This window comes from Mirounga angustirostris, unplaced genomic scaffold (assembly GCF_029215605.1).
Source record: "Mirounga angustirostris isolate CCGP_5_RB_7025 unplaced genomic scaffold, mMirAng1.0.hap1 SCAF_5, whole genome shotgun sequence".
In the NCBI taxonomy this organism is placed as follows: domain Eukaryota; kingdom Metazoa; phylum Chordata; class Mammalia; order Carnivora; family Phocidae; genus Mirounga; species Mirounga angustirostris.
The window spans coordinates 108900766-108926876 of record NW_026991713.1 but is presented as its reverse complement, the minus strand read 5'-3'; the positions used below and the strand labels follow the sequence as shown (position 1 = coordinate 108926876).

Below are 26111 nucleotides of genomic sequence, written 5' to 3'. Positions count from 1 at the left end.
ACAAACTGAGGGTTCTAGAGGGGAGGGGGTGGGGGGATGGGTTAGCCTGGTGATGGGTATTAAAGAGGGCATGCTCTGCATGGAGCACTGGGTGTTATGCACAAGCAATGAATCATAGAACACTACATCAAAAACTAATGATGTAATGTATGGTGATTAACATAACAATAAAATTTTTTTAAAAATTACCCCAAAAAAATAAATTTGGCCATTGTTTCTTCAAATACATATTTTCTTTCTGTACCTCTTCTCTCCATCATGTACTGCGATTATAAGCATATTAGTCGCTTTAAGTTCTCTCAAAACTCACAGATAATCTGTTGATCATATTTTTTGAGCACTATTTTTTAGCCTTTTTCCTTTTCATTTTTAAAGTATTTTTTGATTGTCAATGTATATTAGATTTTTCCATATAGGGAGTATATCCCAAAACTCATATTTAAACTAGAAAGTTATTTGGGGACCTTAACAATTCTCATTAAAAATTATACTTATTTTTCATATTTTATGAGGTATTATTACACTTTTTGTTTAACTTGTGAGAACTTTGCCACTACTGAATTTGTGTCTATTGGAAGTTTTGGTATAAAACAGGAAATAAACACCTAATGTGTGCCTTAATATGTCTCTATTATTAAGGCCATCTAAAAATTTAAATAATCTAATTGTTAAGTTTTTTCTCAATTTCTTATATAAAATAATCTGGTACTACACAGTAGTTCAAAAATACTTTAAAGTATGTGGTTAGTTCTCCTGTATTTGCTTTGAAATGCAAATTTGAACACAATCAATTTGAACCAAATATGAATTTTACATGTTTATGTACAATTTCATCTGCAAAAAGTACAAGGTGAAAGCAGAAAATTTACTCTATACACTATCTCGGTTCACCATGTTTTTAGTATACCACACGAGTCCACATCTGTTACAACTTTTTGTCCGATTTTAGATAAGCCTTCTTCCAAAACCACAATAACAAGTTGCAACCTATTCGATGCTCATTTGCACAAACAAGTTTCAAGTCTTTCTCAAGATAAAGAGCTAGCTATATTTCTCATACTAAGTATTTCTTAAATCATTTAACTGTGTAAAACAGAACTGTTTTTATTAGGTTTCTATTTTTTAAAAAATGTATCATTGACAGTGTTTTTTGCATGCTGGGCACCTTACCTCATTTCTCTCATATATCCTGAAGTTCTTAGTGCATGATTTTTCATAGTGAGATGATTTTCAGAAAGGCATATGTTATATTATAGAAGAATTGATTGCAATTTGCCAGGGGAACTTAATTTTTTTATATAGAGAGTAAATTGCCATAAGAAACATCCCGACTGTATCCTTAATTTTGTTTTGCTTCGGTTTAGATAATTTTCCTTGAAACATAGCATAGTGATTCTCAAAGTAAAATTGAGATCTTGGTAATGTTTATTATCTTTTATTTCCGTCTAATTTATTACCTCATTAACTATCTATTTCTGGCTTATATAAAATTACACAGAAAACAAAGTCAACGTACAATAGGACAAAGAAAACTATAAAAACTGAGAAGAAAAAAGACAAAGGAAAACCTGAGGATTCAGAAGAGTAAGACATAAAGCTACATGTTAATATTTTTTCCTTGTTAATTTATATTTTCATTTTATACAATTTGAGGTCATATAAGCATAACTTAACAGTTTCTAAAAGATATAACACTATGTAATACATAGTTTTATAAGCAGACCAGGATATGATGGTGGGAGAGGACTGAGAAGGGAAGAAGAAAGAGCTAAAGGGGGGTTAGTGGAGAATGAAACACAAGATATTAAGGAATAAGTAAACAGAATTAAATCTGAAAATCATTTTAGGGACAAAAGGATTTACATTGTTTCCCTGGTGGTTTGGTTAATGATTTGTGATTTGCACATTAACTCTTTAGTCTGGGCTGTTCTTTTTTTTACTCTACTTGATTATACTTATTTTATAAAATCAATTATCTATTTTTTATGCATGTGGATTATTGTAAAGTAGCCTTATTAAGTGAATATTTTCTTTAGTAATATAAAATATTTTTTTGCATTTTGAATTTGCTTTAGTCAAATCCTAACATAAAATTATTTTTAAAAGAAACTGTGAATTTAATCTTTATAGAGTTTTACAAATTCTGAAAAGAAATTCGATGGACAGCCTTGACCTTTGTCTCAGAAAAGATGACCACTCTCTTTCCTTTTTTCTTTTGCTTATTTGTTTTGTTTCTTAAATTCCACATATGGTATTTGTCTTTCTCTGACTAACTTATTTCCCTTAGCATAATATTCTCTAGCTCCATCCACATCGTTGCATATGGCAAGATTTCATTCTTTTTAATGTCTGAGTAATATTCCAGTGTGTGTTCCTGTGTGTGTGTGTGTGTGTGTGTGTGGAATAACATTTCTCAAGCTGATTTCTCATTGGTATGATTAAAATATGGAAGTGAGATAAGGCAAGGATTTGCAAAGTACATTGATCATTTTTTCCTCTCTGGTCATCTTTTCTTAAGTTTTTAGTTAAATTCCAGTTATTTGATATATAGTGCAATATTAGTTTCAGGTGTACAATACAGTGATTTTTTTTTAAAGATTTTATTTATTTATTTGAGAGAGAGAGAATGAGAGAGAGCACATGAGAGGGGGGAGGGTCAGAGGGAGAAGCAGACTCCCTGCCGAGCAGGGAGCCCGATGTGGGACTCGATCCAGGGACTCCAGGATCATGACCTGAGCCGAAGGCAGTCGCTTAACCAACTGAGCCACCCAGGCGCCTCAATACAGTGATTAAACACTTCCAAACATCCCACTGCTCATCACAAGTGCACTTGTATATCTATATACACATATCACATCTTCTTTATTCATTCATCAGTCAATGGACACTTGGGCTGTTTCCATAATTTGGCCTTTGTAGATAATGCTGCTATAAACATCGGGGTGCATATATCTTGTTGAACTAGTATTTTTGTATTCTTTGGGTCAATATCTAGTAGTGCAATTGCTGAATCGTAGGATAGTTCTATTTTTAACTTTTTGAGGAAGCTCCATATTGTTTTCCAGAGTGGCTGCCCAGTTTGCATTCCCACCAATAATGTAAGAGTGTTCCCCTTTCTCCATATCCTTGCCAACACCTACTGTTTCTTGTGTTGTTGGCAAACCAAGAAACAGACTATAGAAAACAAACTGACAGTTACCAGAGGGGAAGTAGGTAAGGGGGTGGGCTAAATAGGTGATGGGGATTAAGGAGTGTACTGTGATGAGCACTGGGTGTTGTATGGAAGTGTTGAATCACTGCATTGTACATCTGAAACTAATATTACACTGTATATTAACTAACTGTAATTTAAATGAAAACTTAAGAAAAGATGACCAGAGAGGAAAAAATGATCAATGTACTTTGAAAATCCTTGCCTTATCTCACTTCCATATTTTAATCATACCAATGAGAAATTAGCTTGAGAAATGTTATTCAATTATTTATCACTTATATGGATTATGATTCTTAAAAATATGAATTTCTTTTGAGAAATTTTATTTACAAATGGTTTAAGTACTACTCAAGAAAGCAGTCATGCAATTTAAAATATCATGATATATTTAAAAACCTTTTTAATAACAGGAAGAAACCTCTAGTCAAAGAAATAAAAGGAGATTTGCTTCAAGTCCAGGTAAGAACACATACTCTCTCTATGCATCTAAATTTAATTAGTATATTCTCTGATAATTATATGTGTAGACAACATTAGTATGCATGTGAACATAGGGATGTGTATGTGTATGTGTGTATATTTGTATGTGTGTATTAAAGTTCTTTCTAAGATATTTCTTCCTTGTTGGTTGACTTTTCTCAATAAGTTTCAGAAAATAAAATGGTAAATCCAAGCATGTTTATTGTCAAGGTTATGAAGATTACCATGGTTTACTCAACTACAGGTAATATCATGGAGGAAATAAGATCATATTGGGAGTTAAAACAGGGTCTTACTAAGTTCTGTGACACTGGACAAGTCCCTTTAAACTACTTGAGCTTTATATTTTTGGTCAGTAAAATGGGTAAAACAATATCTTCTCTATCTCAAAAAGGTGATATAAGAGTTACAAAAATCAAATAAGAAAAAGCCCTTCAGTAATTGTGAACTATAGAGCCCACTCTTTTTTATGTGATCCAATGAAAGGTAAGTAACCTTTTATTTCATCTTGACTTTGGAATACTTTTTTTTCTTTTTGGTACAAGTTAAACTTTTTAAAATAACAGCCAGAGCATCATACCACTCATTTCAGTGAGTGGCTGGAGTTAAGGGTCCCACAAGCATGCACCTGAATGCTTTAAGAATCAGGTAACGTAAATTTGGGAAGAAAATGAGAGTACCACTTGAGATATTGAATATAAAATATTCAGCTTTATGGTCTTAATTTTCTATTTCTGCATAACAAGTTACCATAAATTTTTCAGTTATTAAAACAACTTATATCATCTCACGGTTTGAGTGGGTTAGGAGGCTGAGCAGGCTTAGCTATGTCCTAGCTTGGTCCTATGCTCACTAAAGGCAATTAAGGTGTTAGGTAGGCTCTATTCCATTCTATTAGTTAGGGTACTCTTCTAAGCTCAAGTGGATGTGTCAAACTTCAGTTCCTTCCTAGGACTGAGGCATTTGGCCATGGGACCTTTTCCACAGGCAGTTTACATCACAGCAGCTTGCTTCTTCCTCAAGGCCAGCCCAAAATTTCTCTTTTTGGCTAAGACAGAGCCTTAAATAATGTAACATGATCATGAGAATGATACCTTGTCACTTTAGCTATATACTACAATCTAATAAAGTAAGTGGCATCTCATCACTTTGTTATCTTCTATTGGCTAGAATCAAATCACAGGTCCCACCCATACTCAAAGGGAGTGGAATATTCAGAGCATAACCACAGGGATGGAGATCATGCTGGCCATATTAGAATTCTGCCTACCACATTTACCATTTTATTTTATATAGAACAGTATTTTGTATATTAATCAAATTATTGTAATCCCATTATATAATTAATATTAGAAGTTAGTGTTTTAGTTCATTTGGACTGTGTTTTAGTCCATTCAGAGTGTTTTTTAAAAAATATCAGTGACTGGTTAGTTTATAAACAACAGAAATTTGGGGCGCCTGGGTGGCTCAGTTGGTTGAGCATCTGACTCTTGATTTCAGCTCAGATCATGATCTCAGGGTTGTGGGATCGAGCCCTGTGTGGGGCTCCATGCTCAGCATGGAGTCTACTTGAAATTCCCTCTCTCCTTCTGCCCCTCCCTTTTCATGTGTGTGTACACCTTCTCTCTCCCTCTCTAAATAAATGAATAAATAAAATCTTTTAAAAAAAATAAAATGAAATTTAAAAACCCCAGAAATTTATTTCTCACAGTTCTGGGGTCTGGAAGGTCAGGATCAGAGTGTCAATATGGTGGGGTGAGGGCCCTCTTCTGGATTGCAGACTTCTTATTCTTTCTCACATGGCAGAAAAGTCAAGGGCATTCTCTCAGGCCTCTTTTATAAGGACATTAATCTCATTCACAAGGGCTCTGCCCTCATGACCTAATCACTTCTCAAAGGCCCCACAACCTAATACCAACACACTGGGCACTGGATTTCAACATATGAATTTGCGGGGGAGGGGAGGAGAGACACAAAAATTCAGACCACAGTAGGATTCTATGATAAAGAATGGGTGACTTAAATAACATTTATTTCTTACAGTTCCGGAGGCTGGGAAGTCTAAGATCAGGCACCAGCAGATTTGGTGTCTGGCGAGAGCCAAATTCCTGGTTTATAGAAGGCTATCTTTCTGTGTTTTCACATGGCAGAAAGGGCAAGGGAGATCTCTGGAGCCTCTTTTATAAAGGCATTAAACCATTCATGAGTGTACTACCTTCATGACCTAATCACCTCCCAAAGGTGATTCCAAATACCATCACATGGGGATTAGGTTACAGTATATGAATATTGAGAGGGGGGGCATAAACATTCAGTCTGTGGCAGCTAATGTCATTTAAAATTTCTTTTTTGTCTGAATTTAAAGTCAAAATTTTTTGTGTAAGTATAATTTTTTCTGGAGAAGGTCTATGGATTTAATGAGAATTTTAAAGTAATTTATTTTCCTCTTCCAAACTCTATTCTGAACTATCATTGATCTAGGATATTTTGCAGAGATCAATAGAAGCTAAAAAGTGACTTGCTTGGGGTTAGAGAATAAATTGGTAGTGAAATCTGAACTGCAAATAAGGTTCTCTGAACCCTACTCAGCATTTGCAGTTAGCGAAAATATATTTGGTTTTGCTTCCTCAGGCAGCATGGATAACAGAATCAATTGGTATTATTATCTATTTGTTCAAGTAATTATAATGCTTTTAAAATGTTTTAATAAGTCCTATAAAACTTTATTTTAGTTTTTAAATGAACTTGTTTTTTGTTGCTGTTGGTTGTGTACCTTTTAGAGGATCATTATTCCAGTAATTATTCTAACATTCTTTTCAAGGATGTAGATTAAATAATCCATTTGGACCCAAGGCTGCCCTTACTTTGTACAATTGTGCAGGGAGTGGGTTAAGGGAAAAGCAGATGTTGAAATCTAGCCCATGGTTTGCCAACTGTGTACCCTGGCATAGGGCTGCATTTGCCTGAACAAAGGGTCTTTTTTCATCAAAGACATCATATGGACTAGCAGGATTGTACTTAACAAAATCATGCTTAGATAAAATGTTATAAAGTGTTTTGTTATTCTATTAACTTGCTTTTCAGATTATTTGTTAGAAAAATAGAGTGCATTTACTTTAGGCAAGTATCCACTAGGTGGGTTAATTGGCAGCTTAATCATATGGATGAGGACATATTTTTTTGTAACCTAAAATTTTAGAATATAGAAATATTTTACATATTTGACTGTTTTCTGAGTCAAATCACATATACCATATTTTAGTAGGCTTAGCAGTAATTACTATCATAGTAGTCCTCCCTTATCCATAGGGATACATTCCAAGACCCTCAGGGGATGCCTGAAACTGTGGATAGTTCCAAACCCTGTATATTCTGTGCTTTTTCTTATACATACAGAGATACATACATACCTATGCTAGAATTTAATTTATTAATTAGACATAGTAAGAGATTAACAACAATAATAAAAATAGAAAAATTATAACAATATACTGCAATAAAAATTATATGAATGTGATTTCTCTCAAAATCTCATTGTACAGTATTCCTCCTTGTGATGACATGAGATGATAAAATGTATACATGATGAGATAAAGTGAGGTGAAATTACATAGGCATTGTGCCATAGCATTAAGCTACTATTGATCTCTGACTATAGTCAACTGCTTTCAGACTGGGGTTGAGCATAGGTAATTGAAACTGCAGAAAGCAAAACCATGGATAAGGGGAGACTACTGTATTCCATTTTTAGAAGAGGAAACTCAGAGATATTAAATAACTTGACCAGATTTGAAGAGTTATAAGATATACCCTGGTTGGACTGGATAGCCCAGGATCCTCTCTATTTTTTGGTGGGCTAAAATGACTAAGAGCGTACTTGCAAATGTGATCTCCCCATTTATTGTTTCTTTTCAAGGATCATCAATTTTTAAAGTTTATAGAAACTTAACTTGTCTTTTCTATGCATAGTGCCAAGAACTCTCTGTTAAAAGTACTTACTCTTTAAGTATTAAGGATATTAAATATATAAACAGTAACTATAATTGCATTCTATATGTATGTGAATAAATTGAATAAATTTGTTGCATATATCATAATATAATGTAATATAGAAGGTGCAGACTTGATAAAAATACTGAATTTTTTAATCTAAGGCTTCTAAAGAATTTATTTTAAAAAATGAGATATAATTGACTATATTAATTTCAAAGCTGAATATGTTAACACATAGTTGATACATAATATCCCTAATTCCAACATAATAAATGCAATATAAAAAGGGAATTATGACATAGCAATTGAGAATATGGTGTTAGAAAACAGGAAGGATTTCTATTTAGAAATAATATGTATAAAGACAAAGACCCGAGGGAACAGAGGCTATTCAGAGAAATTCAAGTGCTTGAGTATGATAGGATTTTTGGATTAAGGAGAAGAGTAGTAGGAATTCTGAGAGAGGCCAAGTATGGATGGCATTAATAGTTTGTATTCTGAGTAAGAAATGGGGATTTATTGAAGAATATTAAGAATGATCCATTTGGTATTTTTTATTAATATTACTGTGCCAGCTTTATGAAAGATGAATTTGGGGGTACAGATTGGATTTTGCAGTCAGGAAGAACAATTAGAGGGTTTTTGGAATAATTTAACTCAGTGATAAAGTAGTTAATTATAAGTTACATGAATTTATTAAGATGGAATTGTAAGTAGTACTTCTTGTAATCTAAATTTTAGTGTTGCCAAATGGGAAAATTTAATGTTATAAAAATATTGATCTTTTCAAATTAATATAACAAATGTAATACATTTAGTCAGAATTTAAAAAGGACTTTTTTTTTAATGAGGGAGACATAATTTGAAGATTATATAGAAATCATTTAGGAGCCTTTTTTAAAAGAAATGATAGCTCTTTGACCACTTGTCCCAATTCCTTTTGAGATTATTGGTGCGTTTATTTTAATATAGATTCATCCATTTTTAATGGTTTTTTTCAAAGCCATTGGTTAGAAGTTTACATTATGCTATTTTAGGATTTATTTTGTTTTCTTTTTCCTGTATCTCTTTTTCCGTTTATTTTTCATTTATAGAAGTATTTGTTTTTTGTTTGTTTTCCTCTCAATCAGGTTTGTCAGGCGACTGTGTATTACCGGTGCTTTCAACTAACTGATTTTAGGTTTCATTTAACTGTTCTGTTTTATTTCTTGTTGCTGTTACTGTTTTCTATTTAATTACTTTAATCTTCATCTTTATTAATTTCTTCTCCCCCTTTTTCTTCATTTTTAATTCCTCAGATGTCTGGTGGTTGGAGGAATGGTTAAGGACTGAATCTTTCTCATGTCATTCCTCATCATTTAATAGTCAAGCCCAAGCATCCATCCTTCCATGGCAGCTTGAATCTAATAGGTCAAAAGTAGAAGCTGCAAGATCTCTTATGATCTGAGCTCAGAAGCCTGAGAACATAATTTCCATTACATTTTATTGGTTAGGAGCCAGCCCAGACTCACAGTGAGGGAAAAGAGTCTTGATGAGAGAAGTAGAATATATATATATATGTATGTATGAGTGGGACAAATTATAGATGGCCATTTTTGGAAATAGTCTGTGATAATCTTTCCTCTGGCCACAAGTTAATGTTTCTCCCACAGGCAAAATGTGCTCACCCCTTCCTTCTAAAATCTTGCTACTACAGTTTTCTTTTGACATCTATTTGCATGATGTTTCTCCATTCCCTCACTTTCAATCTGCAGGTCTCTTCAGGTCTGAAATAGATGAGTCTTGTTTTTTTATCCATTCTGTATCCCTATGTCCTTTGACTGCAGTGTTTAATCCATTTATACTCAGAGTAATTATTGATAGATATATATTTATTGCCATTTTGTTACATGTTTTCTGGTTTCTATAGTTTTTCTCTGATCCCTTTAGCTCTTGCTATCTTTAATCATTTGCTGGCTTTCTTTAGTGATATACTCGGATTTCTTTTTCTTTTTCTTATTCTTTGCATATCTATTACTGGATTTGGGTTTGGGGTTACCATTAGGTTTGTATAGAACATTGCATGTAACAATCTGTATGAAGTTGATGGTCACTTAAATTGGAACCCATTCCTTACTCTCTCACTCTCTCCCATTTTAGGTATGTGGTGTCATATTATAAATCCTTTTATTTTGTGAATCCCTTCACTGATATTTACAGATAGACTTATTTTTACTTTTGTTGTGTTTTGTACTTTCCATATTCTCACTTATGGTCTTTCCTTTCCACTCTAAGAGTCCCCATTAATATTTCTTGTGGGGACGGTTTAGTGGTCATGAGCTCCTTTAGTTTTTATTTGTCTGAGAAACTCTTTATCGCTGTTTCTATTCTGAATTATAGCCTTGCTGAATAGAGTATTATTGGCTGCAGATTTCTCCCTTTCAGCACTTTGAATTTATCATGGCACTCCTTTCTAGCCTGCAAAGTTTCTGCTGAAAACCAGCTGATATCCTTATGGGGTTTCCGTTGTATGTAATAGTTTTTTCTCTTGCTGCTTAAAAAATTTTCTCTTTATCACTACATTGTGATTAGCAGATGTCTTGGTGTGGACCTCCTTGGGTTGATTTTGTTGGGGGATCTCTGCTTTCTGGATCTGGATATCTGTTTCCTTTCCCAGATTAGGAATGTTTTCAGCTATTATTTCTTTAAATAAATTTTCTGCCCCCTTTTGTCTCTCCTTCTTCTGGGATCCCTACACTGTGAATATTATTATGCTTGATGAAGTCACTGAGTTCCTTAAGTCTGTTCTCATTTTGTATATATATATTTTTCTCTCACTTACTTTGCTCGAATACTTTCCATTATTCTGTCTTCCAGGTTATTAATTTGTTCTTCTGCTCCCTCTAGCCTGCTATTTATTCCATCATGTGTATTTTTAATTTCAATTGTCATATTCTTGATCTCTGTTTTCTTTTTAATCTCTTTGTTAAGGGTCTCATTGACGTCTTCTATTCTTTTCTCAAGTCCACTGAATATCATTATAATCATCACTTTAAATTATCAGGCATAACTTAGGTTATGAGTTACAACTGTTTCACTTAGGTCTCTTGCTATGATTTTGTCTTATTCTTTAATTTGGGACATATTCCTCTGTTTCTTCATTTTGCCTAACTCTCTGTGTCTGTTTCTATGTGTTAGGAAAGTCAGTTACATCTCTTGCCCTTGAAAGTAGTGGGGCATGCTCTTTTAATAAGGCTATGTCTGTCTTCTTCCCACAGGGGTGCGTAGCCACTTCTGAGACTGAGCCAGCCACAGCTGCTCAGGGGAGTGCAGTCTTAATAATACGCACTTGTCCTCTGCAAGAATTCAGGAGATGCAGTGTTGGCATGGTTTGCACTGGTTTTCTGGGGAGGGGACCCACAGCTTTGGGACTGAGGCAGCCTCAGCTGGAGGGGGGAAGGGATGGTGTAGGGAAGTTAGATAGTGAACGCCAGTGCCTGGCTGGTTCCCACATGTGGCTATGTGATTATGCTGTGGGATGGGGAAGGAAATGGCACCTGCTAGCTCCTTTTTTCCTGGAGAAGTTCCTCAGTGAACTCTGGGATTACTAACTAACTCTCCCTCCTATATGCCCAAATATTTTTGAAACTGCTGCTTCTAAGCTGTATCTTACTAGCAGTTGTGCTTTCTCTTTAAGGCTGAGGACTCAGCTTCCTAATACCCTCCAGGCTCTTTTAGAGTGGAGTCACTGACTTTTGAAAATTCTAGGGTTAAATCCTGCTGGTTGTAAGAACTCATGAAATCTGGCCCCCCTGATTTTCAGAGCCAAATGTTATGGGGATTAATCTTCCCTGTTCAGGGTCTCCAGTGTGATAGTCTATTTCTTACCCCTCTCTGTGCCAACAGACCGCTCCCTCCCATGGATGGCCCACTATCCATTTAGGTCCCTACAGTGTCTCCACCCTTCCTACCTTCTTTGATGTAGCCTTTTCTCTACATTTAGTTGTGGAGTTTGTTCTGCCAGTCTTTGTGTCTTTTTCTGGGTTATTTGCACTGATTTGCACTGGGTTATTTGCACTGTTATCTATTTGTTTCTGTGGGATGAGGTGAAGTTAGGATCCTCCTACTCTGCCGTCTTTCCAGGAAGTCCAATAGTGTCTTCCCTCTTGACATTTTAAGTTCAAAACTATGTTTAAAAAATAATCTCAGTGGATCTTAATTTATGGCTATAAATGCATCCATCAGAGCTTTCTGAGTTCTGTTTTCTTGTAGTTATTTTCTGTCTGCCCCTTTAGATCTGCCTTAGTGGGGATACCTCTTTGTATCATTCAAATTAGTCTTCCTCTCTGAAGTTACTTAGTCCCAGTAAATGGCTTGTTATATTTCTGTGCCTATTTCTGAATGTGAGTTTCCACAGTACATTATAGTCCTAGACAGAGATCTCTTTAACAGGAGCTAGAAGGCTTTTGTCCTCATTATTACCTTTTTCTGTTTTTATAGATGTTGTATTTGTATTCTTTCAAATTTCAATGAGAATAAAAATATAGATTTAAATCTTTCTTCTGTTTCTTAAGATAACACTTTCAGAAGAGAAACATTTACTCTATACTTTGAAGATGGTTTTCCATTTTCATTTAAAATTCATATTTTTCTGATGAGAAGCAGTCATTTAAAGCAACATTTCTCTCATGTAATTTGGCATTCTCTTCGTCTACTTTTAAGATTTTCTCTTTTCACTTGGTTTTCAACATTTCATTCTGATGTGTGTAGGCATGATTTTCTTTATATACATCAACTTGGGGTTTGCTGGGCATCTTGAGTATGTAAATCTTACCAAATTTGAGAAAATTTCAGCTACTTTTTCAACCATTTTTTCTATCACTTTCTCTCTTTTCCTTATGAGAAAGCAATTACATGTTAGATATTTGATAGTATTCCAAATGTTCCTCAGTCCCTCTTCATTTTTAAAATATTCTTATGTCTTTAGATAGGTGTTTTCTACTGATGTATCTTCAAATGGTCTGACTCTTTCCACTGTCCTATCCAATTTGCACCTATGCTCATCCTTTAAATTTTTAAAATTCAGGTACTGTGTTTTTCTCTACTGTAATTTACATTGGCTCTTTTTTATAGGTCATAATAATCAGCTGAAATTTTTATTATTTCCTTCATTATGAACATATTTGCCCTTACTTTGGGTATTGTTATAATAGCTGCTTTAAAATTCTTGTACACTAATTTTAAAATCAAATCTATCTTGAGATCACTCTCTGTAGATTGTTTTTATCTTATGAGTAAGTGTCATTTTGCTGTTTCTTTAAATGTCAAGTAATTCTAAATTGTATATTGAATATTGGGAATATCATGTTCAAACTCTGGATTCTGCTATATTCTTCTGGTATGGCTTATTTTTGTTTGTTTTGCATTAATATACTTAACATTATTGGATGCAAAATGAAAATTCTGTGTTTAGGCAGCAGCTCAAATTGCATTTCAGTTCTTTTAGGTTTTGGTAGGCTGCTTGGTCTTCCCTATGCATATGTGGTTCAGGGCTTGGCGGGGGGAGGTTGGGAAGGGTTTATACAGAGTTTGGGTCGCCTTCTCTCATTGTCTCTTTTGTGTGACTTCCCCTAAGTTTTTCAGTGGTTATGATTGCCCTGATTTCCTTCCTCTGGTTTGTAAGGTGTAAAAACTCATTTTTTTTTTTTAAATCAGCTATTAGATGCGCTGTCTGGCTCAGGTAGGGCTTGCCCTCAGACTAGAAGCCAGGAAACAAGAATCTTACCTAGGACTCTTTCTTCTTCCAAGCATCACCTTCTCTCAAGAATCCACCTATTCTTGGTTGCTATCCAGTGTTGATATTTATATTTTGTTCTGGGTTTGTAGTTTTTATGTGTGGCAGGGTCTGTCCTGTAGGAACTTGCCCTGCTATACCAGAAACAGAGCTGGGGATTTTAGATATGATTCCTCAAACTGTCTCTCATCTGATGGAGAATTGCTGAGACATTTCATGTGTAACAGAATCCATTCATTCTCACAGAGTCAAAACTCTGCTTATTTTCTGTTAAGAGTAGAGTTGCTTCTTTTCATAAAATTTGAAATGTTTGTATTTAAATTTTTCAGGCCTAGAGAAAAGGAAAAATGAAATATTTAACTTACTGTAGTAATAATTTATCAGATTCAAGTCAGTTTTCCTGTAGAAAATCAGTAGGAAGATACAGCTGCAGAAATTATCCGCCATTATTCCTGAGAAAAGTGCAAGTACTGTGTGTGCTCCAGTCATCATCTTGGCTATCTCTGTATTTTAGAAAGATAATAATTGTAACAATAAATTCATAGAAACAGAAATACTAAAATGAATGCATTTTCTCCCTCATATTACATCGTAGAAAGTAGCCCACGCTCTGGAAATTGAGAACAAAGTCCTTCAGGAACAACTGAAACAGGCTTTCCAGGTAAATTACATAATGTTCTTTTAAAATTGTTAACAAGTGAAAGAAATATCTGTAAACAACTTTTAAATGAATAATTTTGACCTTGAAAACTAATAGGTGTATTGTACTATTTTTCCAGATTTAAAGTACTTTCATTTTATGTACTAGGAATACATTAATAAAATTTAATATTCATTATTACTCAAAACAATAAAATAGAAAAGTAAACTTCCTTAATCAAATAAAATAAATCTATTTCAAACTGAGACACTGTTATGTGGACAATAATGCAGGCATTCCAGCTCAACTCAATTAAACTAGGATATTGGTTTTTACTACTCTTTATGAAATTCTTGTTAAATGATTAAAGAAATGAAAAAAGCTACAAACATTTTCATAAGTGGATAGACAAAAGTATAATTATTTTTATATTACTTTTCCTTTGAAAAAATGCAAGATAATACACAAATTTATTAATGATATAATTCCAAAATGTGGCTGAAGACAAAATAGATATAAAAAAGCAATGGAAGGAGGCTGGGAAAATGGCAGAATAGGAGGACCCTAAGCACAGCTCATCCTACAGATATAGCTAGATAACACTCATATCAGCATAAATAACCCAGAAAACAACCTGAAGGCTGGCAGAACAAACTCCACAATTAAAGGTAGAAAAGAGGCCACATTGAAGAGGGTAGGCAGGGTGAGGACATGGTGGGGAGCTAAACATGCATGTGGGACTGTCCCCAGGAGGAAGGGACACTGTGAGTAAAAGAGGGAAGAGAAGCAGACCGTTACACTGGGGAGCCTGCATGGAGAAGATGAATCTCCGTAACATTTGACTTTGAAAACAAGAGGCTCCAAATTTTGTGAGTTCTCACAAGTAGCAGGACTTAAAGCCTGGAATTTTAAAAATTAGCAGGTGGGCTCTGAGAGAGCCCCAAGGGTATTAGGAAGCTGAGTCCTGTCTTTAATGAGACAGCACAATAAACAACTTATGGAGGTACAGCATAGTAGCAGCAGTTTGAAAAATGCTTGGAATATATGGGAGGGAGAGTTATTTACTCATCTCAGAGTGGTGAGAATCAAAGGGACACCCCTCCAGGACAAAGGAGGTGTTAGGTGCCTTCACTCTTCCCCACCTTCCAGCATAAACATAAGGCCATCTCTAGGAACCAGCATGATGCCAACATTCAGTACCTTACACTAAGCCCCACCCTCTCACCCTTCAGTAGACCCAAACTTCCCATTTGCCTCAGTCCCAGTGCTGTGGATCCCTTTCCCCAGAAGACCCATGCAAACTTCACCAGTACCTCCTTTTTTGTCTACTCATTTTGGTCCTCTTGGTCCTGGCAGTGGTGGCAGGCCCTATGGAAACCCAAGCTGCAACCTTGTTAAAATTGTGTGCCCTACCCATGCAGCACTGGTCCACTGCCACAGAAGCAGTGCCAGGTCTCATTTCACTAGCAGACTGGTGTGTACCTTGTAAAATGTGCTCCACCACAGCCTGGGACCAAACACTGTCAACAATAGGCAGAGAGTTCTGCAGATGACTGAAGAAAAAAGTGGCTAGGACACAACTGCAGGGCACATGCAACACATGTAAGAGACACCCCATGAGCATCAGTTCCTTGGGACAGGGGATGTTGCACTGCAGCTACTATGGTACCTCTTCTTCATAAGGCCGCTTTTAAGAGCATGAGATATAGCTGACTTTCCTAAAACACAGGAACATGTCCCAAATTAAAGAATCAGACAAAACCATATCAAGAGACCTAAGTGAAACAGATATGTGTTATACCTGATGGAGAATTTAAAGTAATGATTATAATGATACTCGCTGGACTTGAGAAAAGAGTGGAAGACATCAATGAGACCCCTAAAAAAGAGATTAAAAAGAACCAAGCAGAGACCAAGAACATGATAATTGAAATTAAAAATACACATGATGGAATAAATAGCAGGCTAGAGGAAGCAGAGGAACAAATAAATGACCTGGAAGACAATAATGGAAAGCAATCAAGCTGAGCAAGTTAGAGAAAAAAATTATGCAAAAGAGAACAGACTTAAGGAACTCAGTGACTTCATCAAGCATAATATTTTCAGTATAGGGATCCCAGAAGGAGAGACCAAAGGGGGCAGAAAACTTATTTGAAGAAATAATAGCTGAAAACTTCCCTGATCTGGGAAAGGAAACAAATATCCAGATCCAGAAGGCACAGAGATCTTCCAACAAAATCAACCCAAGGAGGTCCACACCGAGACACATGGTAATCAAATGGCAAAAAGTATTGATAAAGAAAAAAAATTTAAAATAGCAAGAGAGAAGACAGGAAGATGATGGCAGAATAGGAGGACCCTAGACTCACCTCATTCCATGAATATAACCTGGTAACTATCAAATCATCCTAAATACCACAGAAACCAACCTGAAGACTGACAACTACAGAAAGAGGGCACATCAAAGAAGATAGGACGTGCAGAGATGTGGTTTAGGGGAGAAACAGATCTTGGCTGTGGCAGAGGGGAAGCAGCTGTGGTCATCGAGAATGGCAAGACAGAGAAGAGCATGCAGTGGAACGTACAAGGGGAAGGTCTCCTCAAAGTCATTGGCTTGGAAAACAAAAGGGGCTGAACTTCATGAGTTCTTGCAACCAGCACAGCTTAAAGCCTGCAGTTTTAAAGGTCAAGAGGCTTGGCTGGGATAGAGCCCAGAGGGCAGTGTTGCTCTTGGAGGGAAGGCAGGCAAACAACTTGTGGACATACAACATGGAAACAGTTATCCGAAGAGTGCCTGGGGCACATAGTGGGGAGATTATTTGCTTTTCTCAGAGCATGTCCCTTGAGAGGCAGCATTCACTGAGACACCTCTCTGGGAACAAAGCAGCTGGTCACTAGTTCCCTGCCCCACCCCTCAACATAAACACAGAACCACCTGCAGGAAGTAGTGCAATGTGGACACTGGTGGCCTAGCTTGTTTACACTAAGCGCCATTCCCCTGTACTCCAGTGGAACTGCCCTTCTCAGTAACACTTACCTCAGTGCTGGCACAGTTGGCTCATCCCCCAGAAGACCAGCACAAACCCCTGTCCACATCACATCTACCATTCAGAGAGTTTTGCAGGGCCTCAGTTCCAGTGGAGGAGGTAACAAGTCTCATTTCACAAGCTGATCAGAGTACACCTAATTAAAACTAACCACATTCAGGCCAGGGACCAAACACTGCCAACAGCTGGCAAAGAAAGCCTCTGAAACGACTGACCTGGAGGATAGAGCAGCCAGAACATAAGAGCAGAAGACATACAACACACTGTAGGCACTCCTTGAACCTTTAGGCCCTGGGCACTACCTGACCTCTTCTTCATAAGGCCCTTACTTTTAGGAGAGGAGAGGGAAACATAACTGGCTTTTCTAGCACACAGGACAAGGCAGAGTCTTAGAAAAAATGAGAAGACAGAGGAAGTATCCCAAATGAAAGAAGATAAGGTCATGGCCAGAGATCTAAGTGAAGCAGATATAAATAATATGCCTGATGGAGAATTTAAAGCAATGATCATTAGGATATTCACTGGGATTGAGAAAAGAATGGAACACATCAGTGAGACCCTTACCACAGAGATAAAAGAATTAAGAAAATATTAATCAGAGATGAAAAGTGCAATAAATGAGGTTAAAGATCCTTGATGCAATGAACAGCAGGCTGGAAGAAGCAGAGGAATAAATTAATGGCCTAGAAGACAAAATAATGGAAAGCAATGATACTGAACAAGAGAGAATTATACAACATGAGAATAGACTTAGGGAATTCAGTAACTCCATCAAAGATTTTAACATTTGTGTTATAGGAGTCCCAGAAGAAGAAGAAGAGAGAAAAGGGAGTAGAAAATTTATTTGAAGAAATAATCACTGAAAACTTCTCTAATCTAGGGAAGAAAACAGATACCCAGATCCAGGAGGCATAGAGAACGCCCATCAAAATCAACAAAAGCAGACTGACACCAAGACATATTGTAATTAAATTTACAAAATATAGGGATAAAAAAAAATTTAAAAGCAGGAAGACAATGGACCCTCAACTCTATGGTCAACTAATCTTCAACAAAGCAGGAAGGAATATCCAATGGAAAAAAAGACAGTCTCTTAAATAAATGGTGCTAGGACATTTGGACAGCCACATAAAGAAGAATGAAGCTGGGCCATTTTCTTACACCATACACAAAGATAAACTCAAAATGGATGAAAGGCTTCAATGTGAGACAGGAATCCATCAAAATCCTAGAGGAGAACATAGGTAGTAACCTCTTTGACATCAGCCACAGCAACTTCTTGCAAGACATGTCTCTAAAGGCAAGGAAAACAAAAGCAAAAATGAACTTTAGGGACTTCATCAAGATAAAAAGCTTCTGCACAGCCAAGGAAACAGTCAACCAAAGAGGCAACCCACAGAATGGGAGAAATTTGCAAATGACATTACAGATAAAAGGCTGGTATCCAAGATGTATAAAGAACTTCTCAAACTCAACACCCAAAAAACAAATAACCCAGTCAAAAAATGGGCAGAAGACATGAACAGACGCTTCTCCAAAGAAGACATACAAATGGATAACAGACATGAACAAATGTTCAAAAGCATCACTCAGCATCAGGGAAAACAAATCAAAACCACAATGAAATACCACTTCACACTAGTTAGATGGCAAAAATTAACAAGACAGGAAACAACAAACGTTGACAAGGTTGTGGAAAAAGGGGAACCTTCTTACACTGCTGGTGGGAATGACAAGCTAGTGCAGCCACTCTGGAAAACAGTATGGAGGTTCCTCAAGAAGTTAAAATTAGAGGTACCCTATGACCTAGCAATTGCACTACTAAGTATTTACCCAAAGGATACAAACATAGTGATCTGAAGGGGCACCTGCACCCCAATGTTTATAGCAGCAATGTCCACAATAGAAAAACTGTGGAAGACACCGAGATGTCCTTCAGTGGATGAATGGATAAAGAAGATGTGGTTCATATATACAATGGAATATTACTCGGTCATTAGAAAGGATGAATATCTACCATTTACATCGACATGGATGGAACTAAGTGAAATAAGTCAATCAGAGAAAGACAACTATCATATGGTTTCACCCATATGTGGAACATAAGGAATAGTGCAGAGGCCCATAGTGGAAGGGAGGGAAAACTGAATGGGAAGAAATCAGAGAGGGAGATAAACCATATGAGACTCTTGACTCTCAGAAACAAACTGAGGGTTGTGGAAAGGGAGGGGGTGGGGAGGATGGGGTAACTGGGTGATGGGAATTAAAGATGGCACATAATATGATGAGCAGTGGGTGTTATATTCAACTAATGAATCATTGAACATTATATAAAAAACTAATGATGTACTATACCTTGGCTAATTGAATTTAAATAAAAAAATAAAATAAAAATGGGCAGAAGACATCTAGATCACCAACAGACACATTAAAACATACTCAACATCACCCATCATCAGGGAAATGCAAATCAAAATCACAATGAGATATCATCTCACCCCATCAGAATGGCTAAAATTAAAACCTCAAGATACATCAAATGTGGATGAGGATGTGTAGAAAATGGAACCCTGGTGCACTCACTATTGGTGGGAATGCAAACTGGTGCTGCCGCTGTGGAAGACGGTATGGCCATTCCTCAAAATATTAAAAACAGAACTACTGTATGATCCAGGAATCACACTACTGGATATATTACCCAAAGAAAACAAAAACATGAATTCAAAGGGATCTATGTTTATTGTAGCATTATTTACAATAGCCAAACTATGGAAGCACCCCAAATGTCCATTGATAGGTAAAGAAGATGTTATATATATATAACATATATGTTATATATATACATTATATGTGTTGTGTTATGTGTCATATATGACTATATATATTATATATATATAATGCAATATAATTCAGCAATAAAAAAGAACAAAATCTATATATCAAAAGAGAAAGACAGTTACCATATGATTTCACTCATATGTGGAATTTAAGAAACAAAACAAACAGGGACATCTGGGTGGCTCAGTCGGTTAAGCATTGGCCTTCAGCTCAGGTCATCATCCTGGGACCCTGGAATCAGCCCCATGTCGGGCTCCCTACTCAGCAGCAAGCCTGCTTCTCCTTCTGCCTCTCCCCTCTGCTCATGCTGTCTCTCTCAAATAAATCTTTAAAAAAAGAAAAAACAAACAAACAAAGGAAAAAGAAGAGAGACAAACCAAGAAACCGACTCTTAACTTCACAGAGCAAACAGATGGTTACCAGAGGGGAGGTGGGTGGGAAGTTGTGTGAAATAGTTGAAGGGGATTAAGAGTACACTTATCTTGGTGAGCACTGAGTAATATATGGTAAATCACCATTTTGTACACCTGAAACTAATATAACACTGCACATTAACTACACAGGAGTTAAAATTTAAAGAAAGGAAAAGGAAAAAAACGATAGGTTTCCTTTTTATCCAAAACAACCATTTAGAAACCTTAATGGAGATGATTCTATTTATTTATTTACTTACTTACTTATTTATTTATTATTTATTTATTTATTTATTTTACTTATTTTATTTAAATTCATTTAGTTAACATATAGTGTACCATTAGTTTCAGATGTAGAGTTCAATTATTCATCTGTTGCATATAATACCCAGTGCTCATTACATCAGGTGCCCTCCTTAATGCCCATCACCGAGTTACCCCATCCCCCCACCCACCTCCTCTCCAGCAGCCCTCAGTTTTTTCCCCATAGTTAAGAGTCTCTTATGGTTTATCTCTGTCTCTAATTTCATCTTATTTTATTTTTCCCTCCCTTCCTCTATGATCCTGTTTTGTTTCTTAAATTCCACATATGAGTGAAACCATATGATAATTGTCTTTCTCTGACTGACTTGTTTCACTTAGCATAATACCCTCCAGTTCCATCCATGTCATTGTAAATGGTATGATTTTATCCTTTTTGATGGCTGGGTAATATTCCGTTGTATGTATGTATGTGTATATGTATATATATGTATACACCACATATTCTTATCCATTCATCTGTCAACGGACATCTAGGCTCTTTCCATAGTTTGGATTGTGGACATTGTTTCTATAAACATTGGGGTGCAGCTGCCCCTTCAGATCACCACATTTGTATCCTTTGGGTAAATACCTAGTAGTGCAATTGCTGGGCTGTAGGGTAGCTCTATTTTTAACTTTTTGAGGAAACTCCCTACTGTTTCCCAGAGTGGCTGTACCAGCTTGCATTCCCACCAACACTGTAAGACAGTTCCCCTTTCTCTGTATCCTTGCTAACATTCCTTGTTTCCTGACTTGTTAATTTTTGCCATTCTAACTGGTGTGAGGTGGTATCTCGTTGTGGTTTTGATTTGTATTTCCCTGATGCCAAGTGATGTTGAGCATTTTTTCATGTGTAGAGATGATTCTATTTATAATACTCGAGTAGCATATTTAACAAAAAATACAGAGTTTTTTTTTAATGAAGAAAAACATACTTTACTGAGGGATATAGATGAATAGTGAAGAAATAGAAATTTATATTTTTGGTTTTGAAGGTTCAATATTATAAATATTTCAATTTTCTACTTTTTTCCAAATTGATATATAGATTTAAAGAAATTTATTTCTGGATGTAAATTGAGTTATTTTTTAATTTAACAGAATTATTACAGAATATATTAAAATAAGAAACTGGTGACTATACAAAAGAATAATAAGGATTTGGTCATTCAAAAATCAATGTGTAATGTAACACACTATAATAACTAAAGCAATGTGGTTCTGGATTTGGTTCTGAATAAAAAAATCCAGAAACAGATTCAAAGGAATGTAATAATTTAGTATATTATAGTTTTAGTTATTGAAACTTATTTATAGAAAGACAAAATAGTCACAAAAAGTAAACTACTATGAAAAAGTAGTTCTCATGTAATAGTTTGTGACATACATCAAAATAAGTTGCAGCCTGATTTAGGATCCAAAATTAATAAATGAAGTGTGACGTTAGAATAAACACTGGGTAACAGTTATATGGTCTTGGCTAGAGCAAGGTTTTCTAAGCATCATATTGCAAAGGAATATTGCAATATATTTGGCTATTATTAATTTAAAACTTTTGTATGGTAAAAGATTCATTAGATATAAAGATAAATGCAAATTCTTAACAGAATGTTTTATATGACAATCTTTTACAAATCTATAAGAAATATGAATGCCCTTCCCCCAAATAGATACAAACAGGCAGGCCCATAGCTTAGAAACACACAAGGGCAATAAATACATATGAATATATCCAACCTCACTAGTTATCAAATAAATGCAACTTAAAATGACAGTGCGATAGATTTTATTTTTACTTACCATTTCAGTAAAAATTTTAGGAACAGAAATGTCTAATATTTGCAGATATATGCTAAAATAAGTAATCTTTTATATAATTCTATTACTATGAATTAATACTTCTCTGGAAGAAAATATATAGCAAAAGTTTTGGGACAACATAGGCTTTTCATTGAATCATTGCAGTTACAAAAATTTATCATAAAGAAAAGAGTGTACAGGGATTTTGTACAAGTATATAATATAAAAAATTTTAATAGCAAAAATTTTTAAATTACCAATATGTCCCTAATAAGAAATTTGCTAAATAAAAGTATACTATTAAATGTCCTTCTATTAGCTATTCTGATTTAGATGTACATTTATTGTCATTGGAACATATCTATGACGTTATTTAATAAAAAAAGCATATCATGTATGTATAGTAGGAGCCTAAAAATTTTAAAAATACATATATGCACTAGTTATATTTAGAAATAATGAAAAAGGTTATATATCAAATCTTAACAGTGAGTTTTCTGTTTGTGGTGAGATTATTTGTGAACTTTATTTTTGTTGATCTAAGAAAAAAATTATTAAAAGTGGCATTTAAAAACCTTATATTCTAGAAGAAATAAATTATTTTCCACATTTTCTTTTATTTGATACTATAGATATTAATTACCTTAGTTACATTCTATCACCTTTTCTAATATATACCTTTTATTTAGTTTTATTATGCCCCTCTAATAATTAGAGCTTTAAAAAAAATAATAGGGGAGCTTCCTGGGATATAAAAATAGCCCTCAAAGTGGAAGGCATTTCTTCAGTTTTTAATTTTAACCTATGGGTTAATGCAACTATGGATTATACCAGTGGTTTAATTCAGCTTCTCCAATTTAGTAAAAATAAAATTGAGAAGTAATGTGGACATGAATATATTCTTATTCCTGAAAGTTGTAATATTGACAGAAAAATGTCACACATAATGCTTGATAAACCATTGCTTTTTTAAAAACAGGAAGCTGAAAGAGCGAAGCATCAACTTGACTATTTCCTAAATCAAGGGAAAGAATTATTTAAAAGTGAAGGGAAGACCAAGACAACAATGGAAATGGGTATTAGTAAAATAAAAGTTGAAGATTCAAAAGATATACCATTGGAGAGAGGAAGAAGACAATCACTAGTTAAAGATTCAGGTGGACAAAAGACAGATTCTAAAATCCGAGAACATCTACAGGTAAGGAAGTTACTGAAATAGAGAAAACAGTAGAGACAGAAAAACAGTAATCTGTGCTGTAAGATTCTTTTATATTGTTGTTTACTTCATTTGTATACATTATTTCAAAAAAACTCTGCCCTGTTTTTTTGCTTGGACCTTTTGTCTTTTACCTTTGGTTATAGCAATTCATTGTCTTGAATACAAATTTATAAATTAGATATGTATTGGTTTTGAATGATGATATAAACACCCGAGATTTGAGAGCCAGAAAAAAATAGGATTTCATAGACTAAAGATTTTTGCTATAAATTAACAAAGTTAAATATAAATGCTAAACTATGGGGAAACATTTTCAAATTTATCTTTTTACTGAAGTACATTTGACACACAATGTTGTATTAGTTTTAGGTGTACAACATAGTGACTTGTTAAGTATGTATGTTATGCTTTGCTTGCTGCAAGTGTAGCTATTATCTGTGGGGGAAAATTCTTGAAAAAATGTATTTTTGTTTGTGTTGTGCAGTTGTGCAGATTCAGAAGCTCTTTCTTGAACATTGAGATTTATTTTTTTTTATTTTTATTTTTTTTAAAGATTTTATTTATTTATTCATGACAGACAGAGAGAGAGAGAGAGAGAGGCAGAGGGAGAAGCAGGCTCCCAAGGAGCAGGGAGCCTGATGTGGGACTCGATCCCAGGACTCTGGGATCATGACCTGAGCTGAAGGCAGATGCTTAACCATCTGAGCCACCCAGGTGCCCGAACATTGAGATTTATTAATCTGTGCCTTAGAAGAAAAGAACAGTCTACACATAAGCAACTTTATTAACAAGTAATGGGAAAAGTTCAAGAACTAAAGCAAAACTGTCAAGAATATAATTTTGCTTGTCTTTGTTCTAGCAGGATAGCTATTATCAGGTCTCTCATTTCTTTAATATTTTATATTCTTTAGTGTCCTTCCTTCTTGTTTTCAGAATGAGAGTTTATGTGTATAAGAGATATCATAGTAAAACTAGCAAATGGGAAATTAATAAAGTAAAATTAAAGGTCAATACTCTAGCTTTTGTAAGGAGACTATCATCACAGTAATTTTATCCTTATTTTAATCTTTTTTGTAGATAATTTTTTAAGTTTTTATTTAAATTCCAGTTAGTTAACATACAGTGTAATGTTAATTTCAGGTGTACAATTTAGTGATTCAACTCTTACGTATAACATCTGCTGCTCATCACAAGTGCACTCCTTAATCCCCAACATCTATTTAATCCATTGTATATAATTTTAATTGCAAACTATGTCAGTTTCTTCTTGGAAAGATAAAAAATTGCTCTTAGTGAAAAAGAAATTATTAAGGTTATTAGGGTTTTTTTGTCTTTGTTTTTTGCCCTGAATTGCATACAAAAGCAAATTTTTTAGAAATGCATGTTTCTGTGAACTGGCTTAAAACAAAGATAAAGTGTGGCAACACAATTTAAAATGTGCTAGGCATTCTATATCCTCTATCATTATAAAATATGCTGGTGATTTTATGTATATGTGCTAGTCATTTACACAATAAGTAATAGATGCCAATCATTTACACAATAAGTAGTAAGATAGCTATAAGCACCCCCATTTTGAAGATGAAACTGGAGCCTAAAAACACTAACTATGCAACATCATAGTAATGTTGAATTAGACTTCAAACCTAGGTCTTTCTGGCTTCAAAATCATGTCAGGATATCTTCTTTTCCTGTGTGGCTGCATTTGAACCCTCACTTTGTTAAATGGCTAGTGTTTTTTTATTTCCCAGGATTTTCCCCATAACCAAAATAAAGGCTGTCATATATGACGAGTTAAATAGAAAATGTTAGATTAAAAAGTAAGATGATTTTGAAAGAGCAACTTCATTACCTGAAGCATTTTACCAGGTAACTTCATCACCTGCAACCTGGGCAGGTGATTTTTATTTTTAGTGGTTTTCAATAGATTAACACGCACCTCTCTTATTAAATATTCAGTTTAACAATCCTTATAAAACACCTACTATATACTAGGTTCTTTGCATGGATGGTGTATATAATATCATTTATTTGGATTGGCCTGCTCTGGTAATAATGAAACAGGAATCATTACTGAGGATTTTGATGGATTAGAAGTTGTTCATACTCACTGTTTCCATGTTCTTATAGTAATTCTTCACTTAACTGTAACCTTTTTTCCCAACTACTATATTAAAACTATTTTTGCCAAGGTCACAACAAATTTACTTGATCCTATTCTGAAGGATGCTTTATAGTTTTATCTCACTTATCCTCTTAGCATTATTTGATCATGTTTGACCATTTCTTTCCTTCTTTTTTTTTTTTTAAAAGCTTTATTTATTTGAGAGAGTGAGAGAGAGAGAACAGAAGCAGGGGAAGGTGCAGGTGGAGAAGGAGAAGCAGACTCCT

At 34.9% G+C, this 26111-nt stretch overlaps 1 protein-coding gene across 1 annotated transcript in view; it reads left to right on the top strand.

Moving 5' to 3' along the window:
• Positions 1–26111, top strand: part of CCDC7 (coiled-coil domain containing 7) — a 177009-nt gene that overhangs the window by 112223 nt on the left and 38675 nt on the right. Inside the window, exons 12-15 of the mRNA XM_064590292.1 lie at positions 1499–1584; positions 3625–3673; positions 14056–14121; positions 23481–23699. Coding sequence (XP_064446362.1) covers positions 1499–1584; positions 3625–3673; positions 14056–14121; positions 23481–23699 — 420 coding nt within the window. The remainder of the gene's footprint in view (positions 1–1498; positions 1585–3624; positions 3674–14055; positions 14122–23480; positions 23700–26111) is intronic.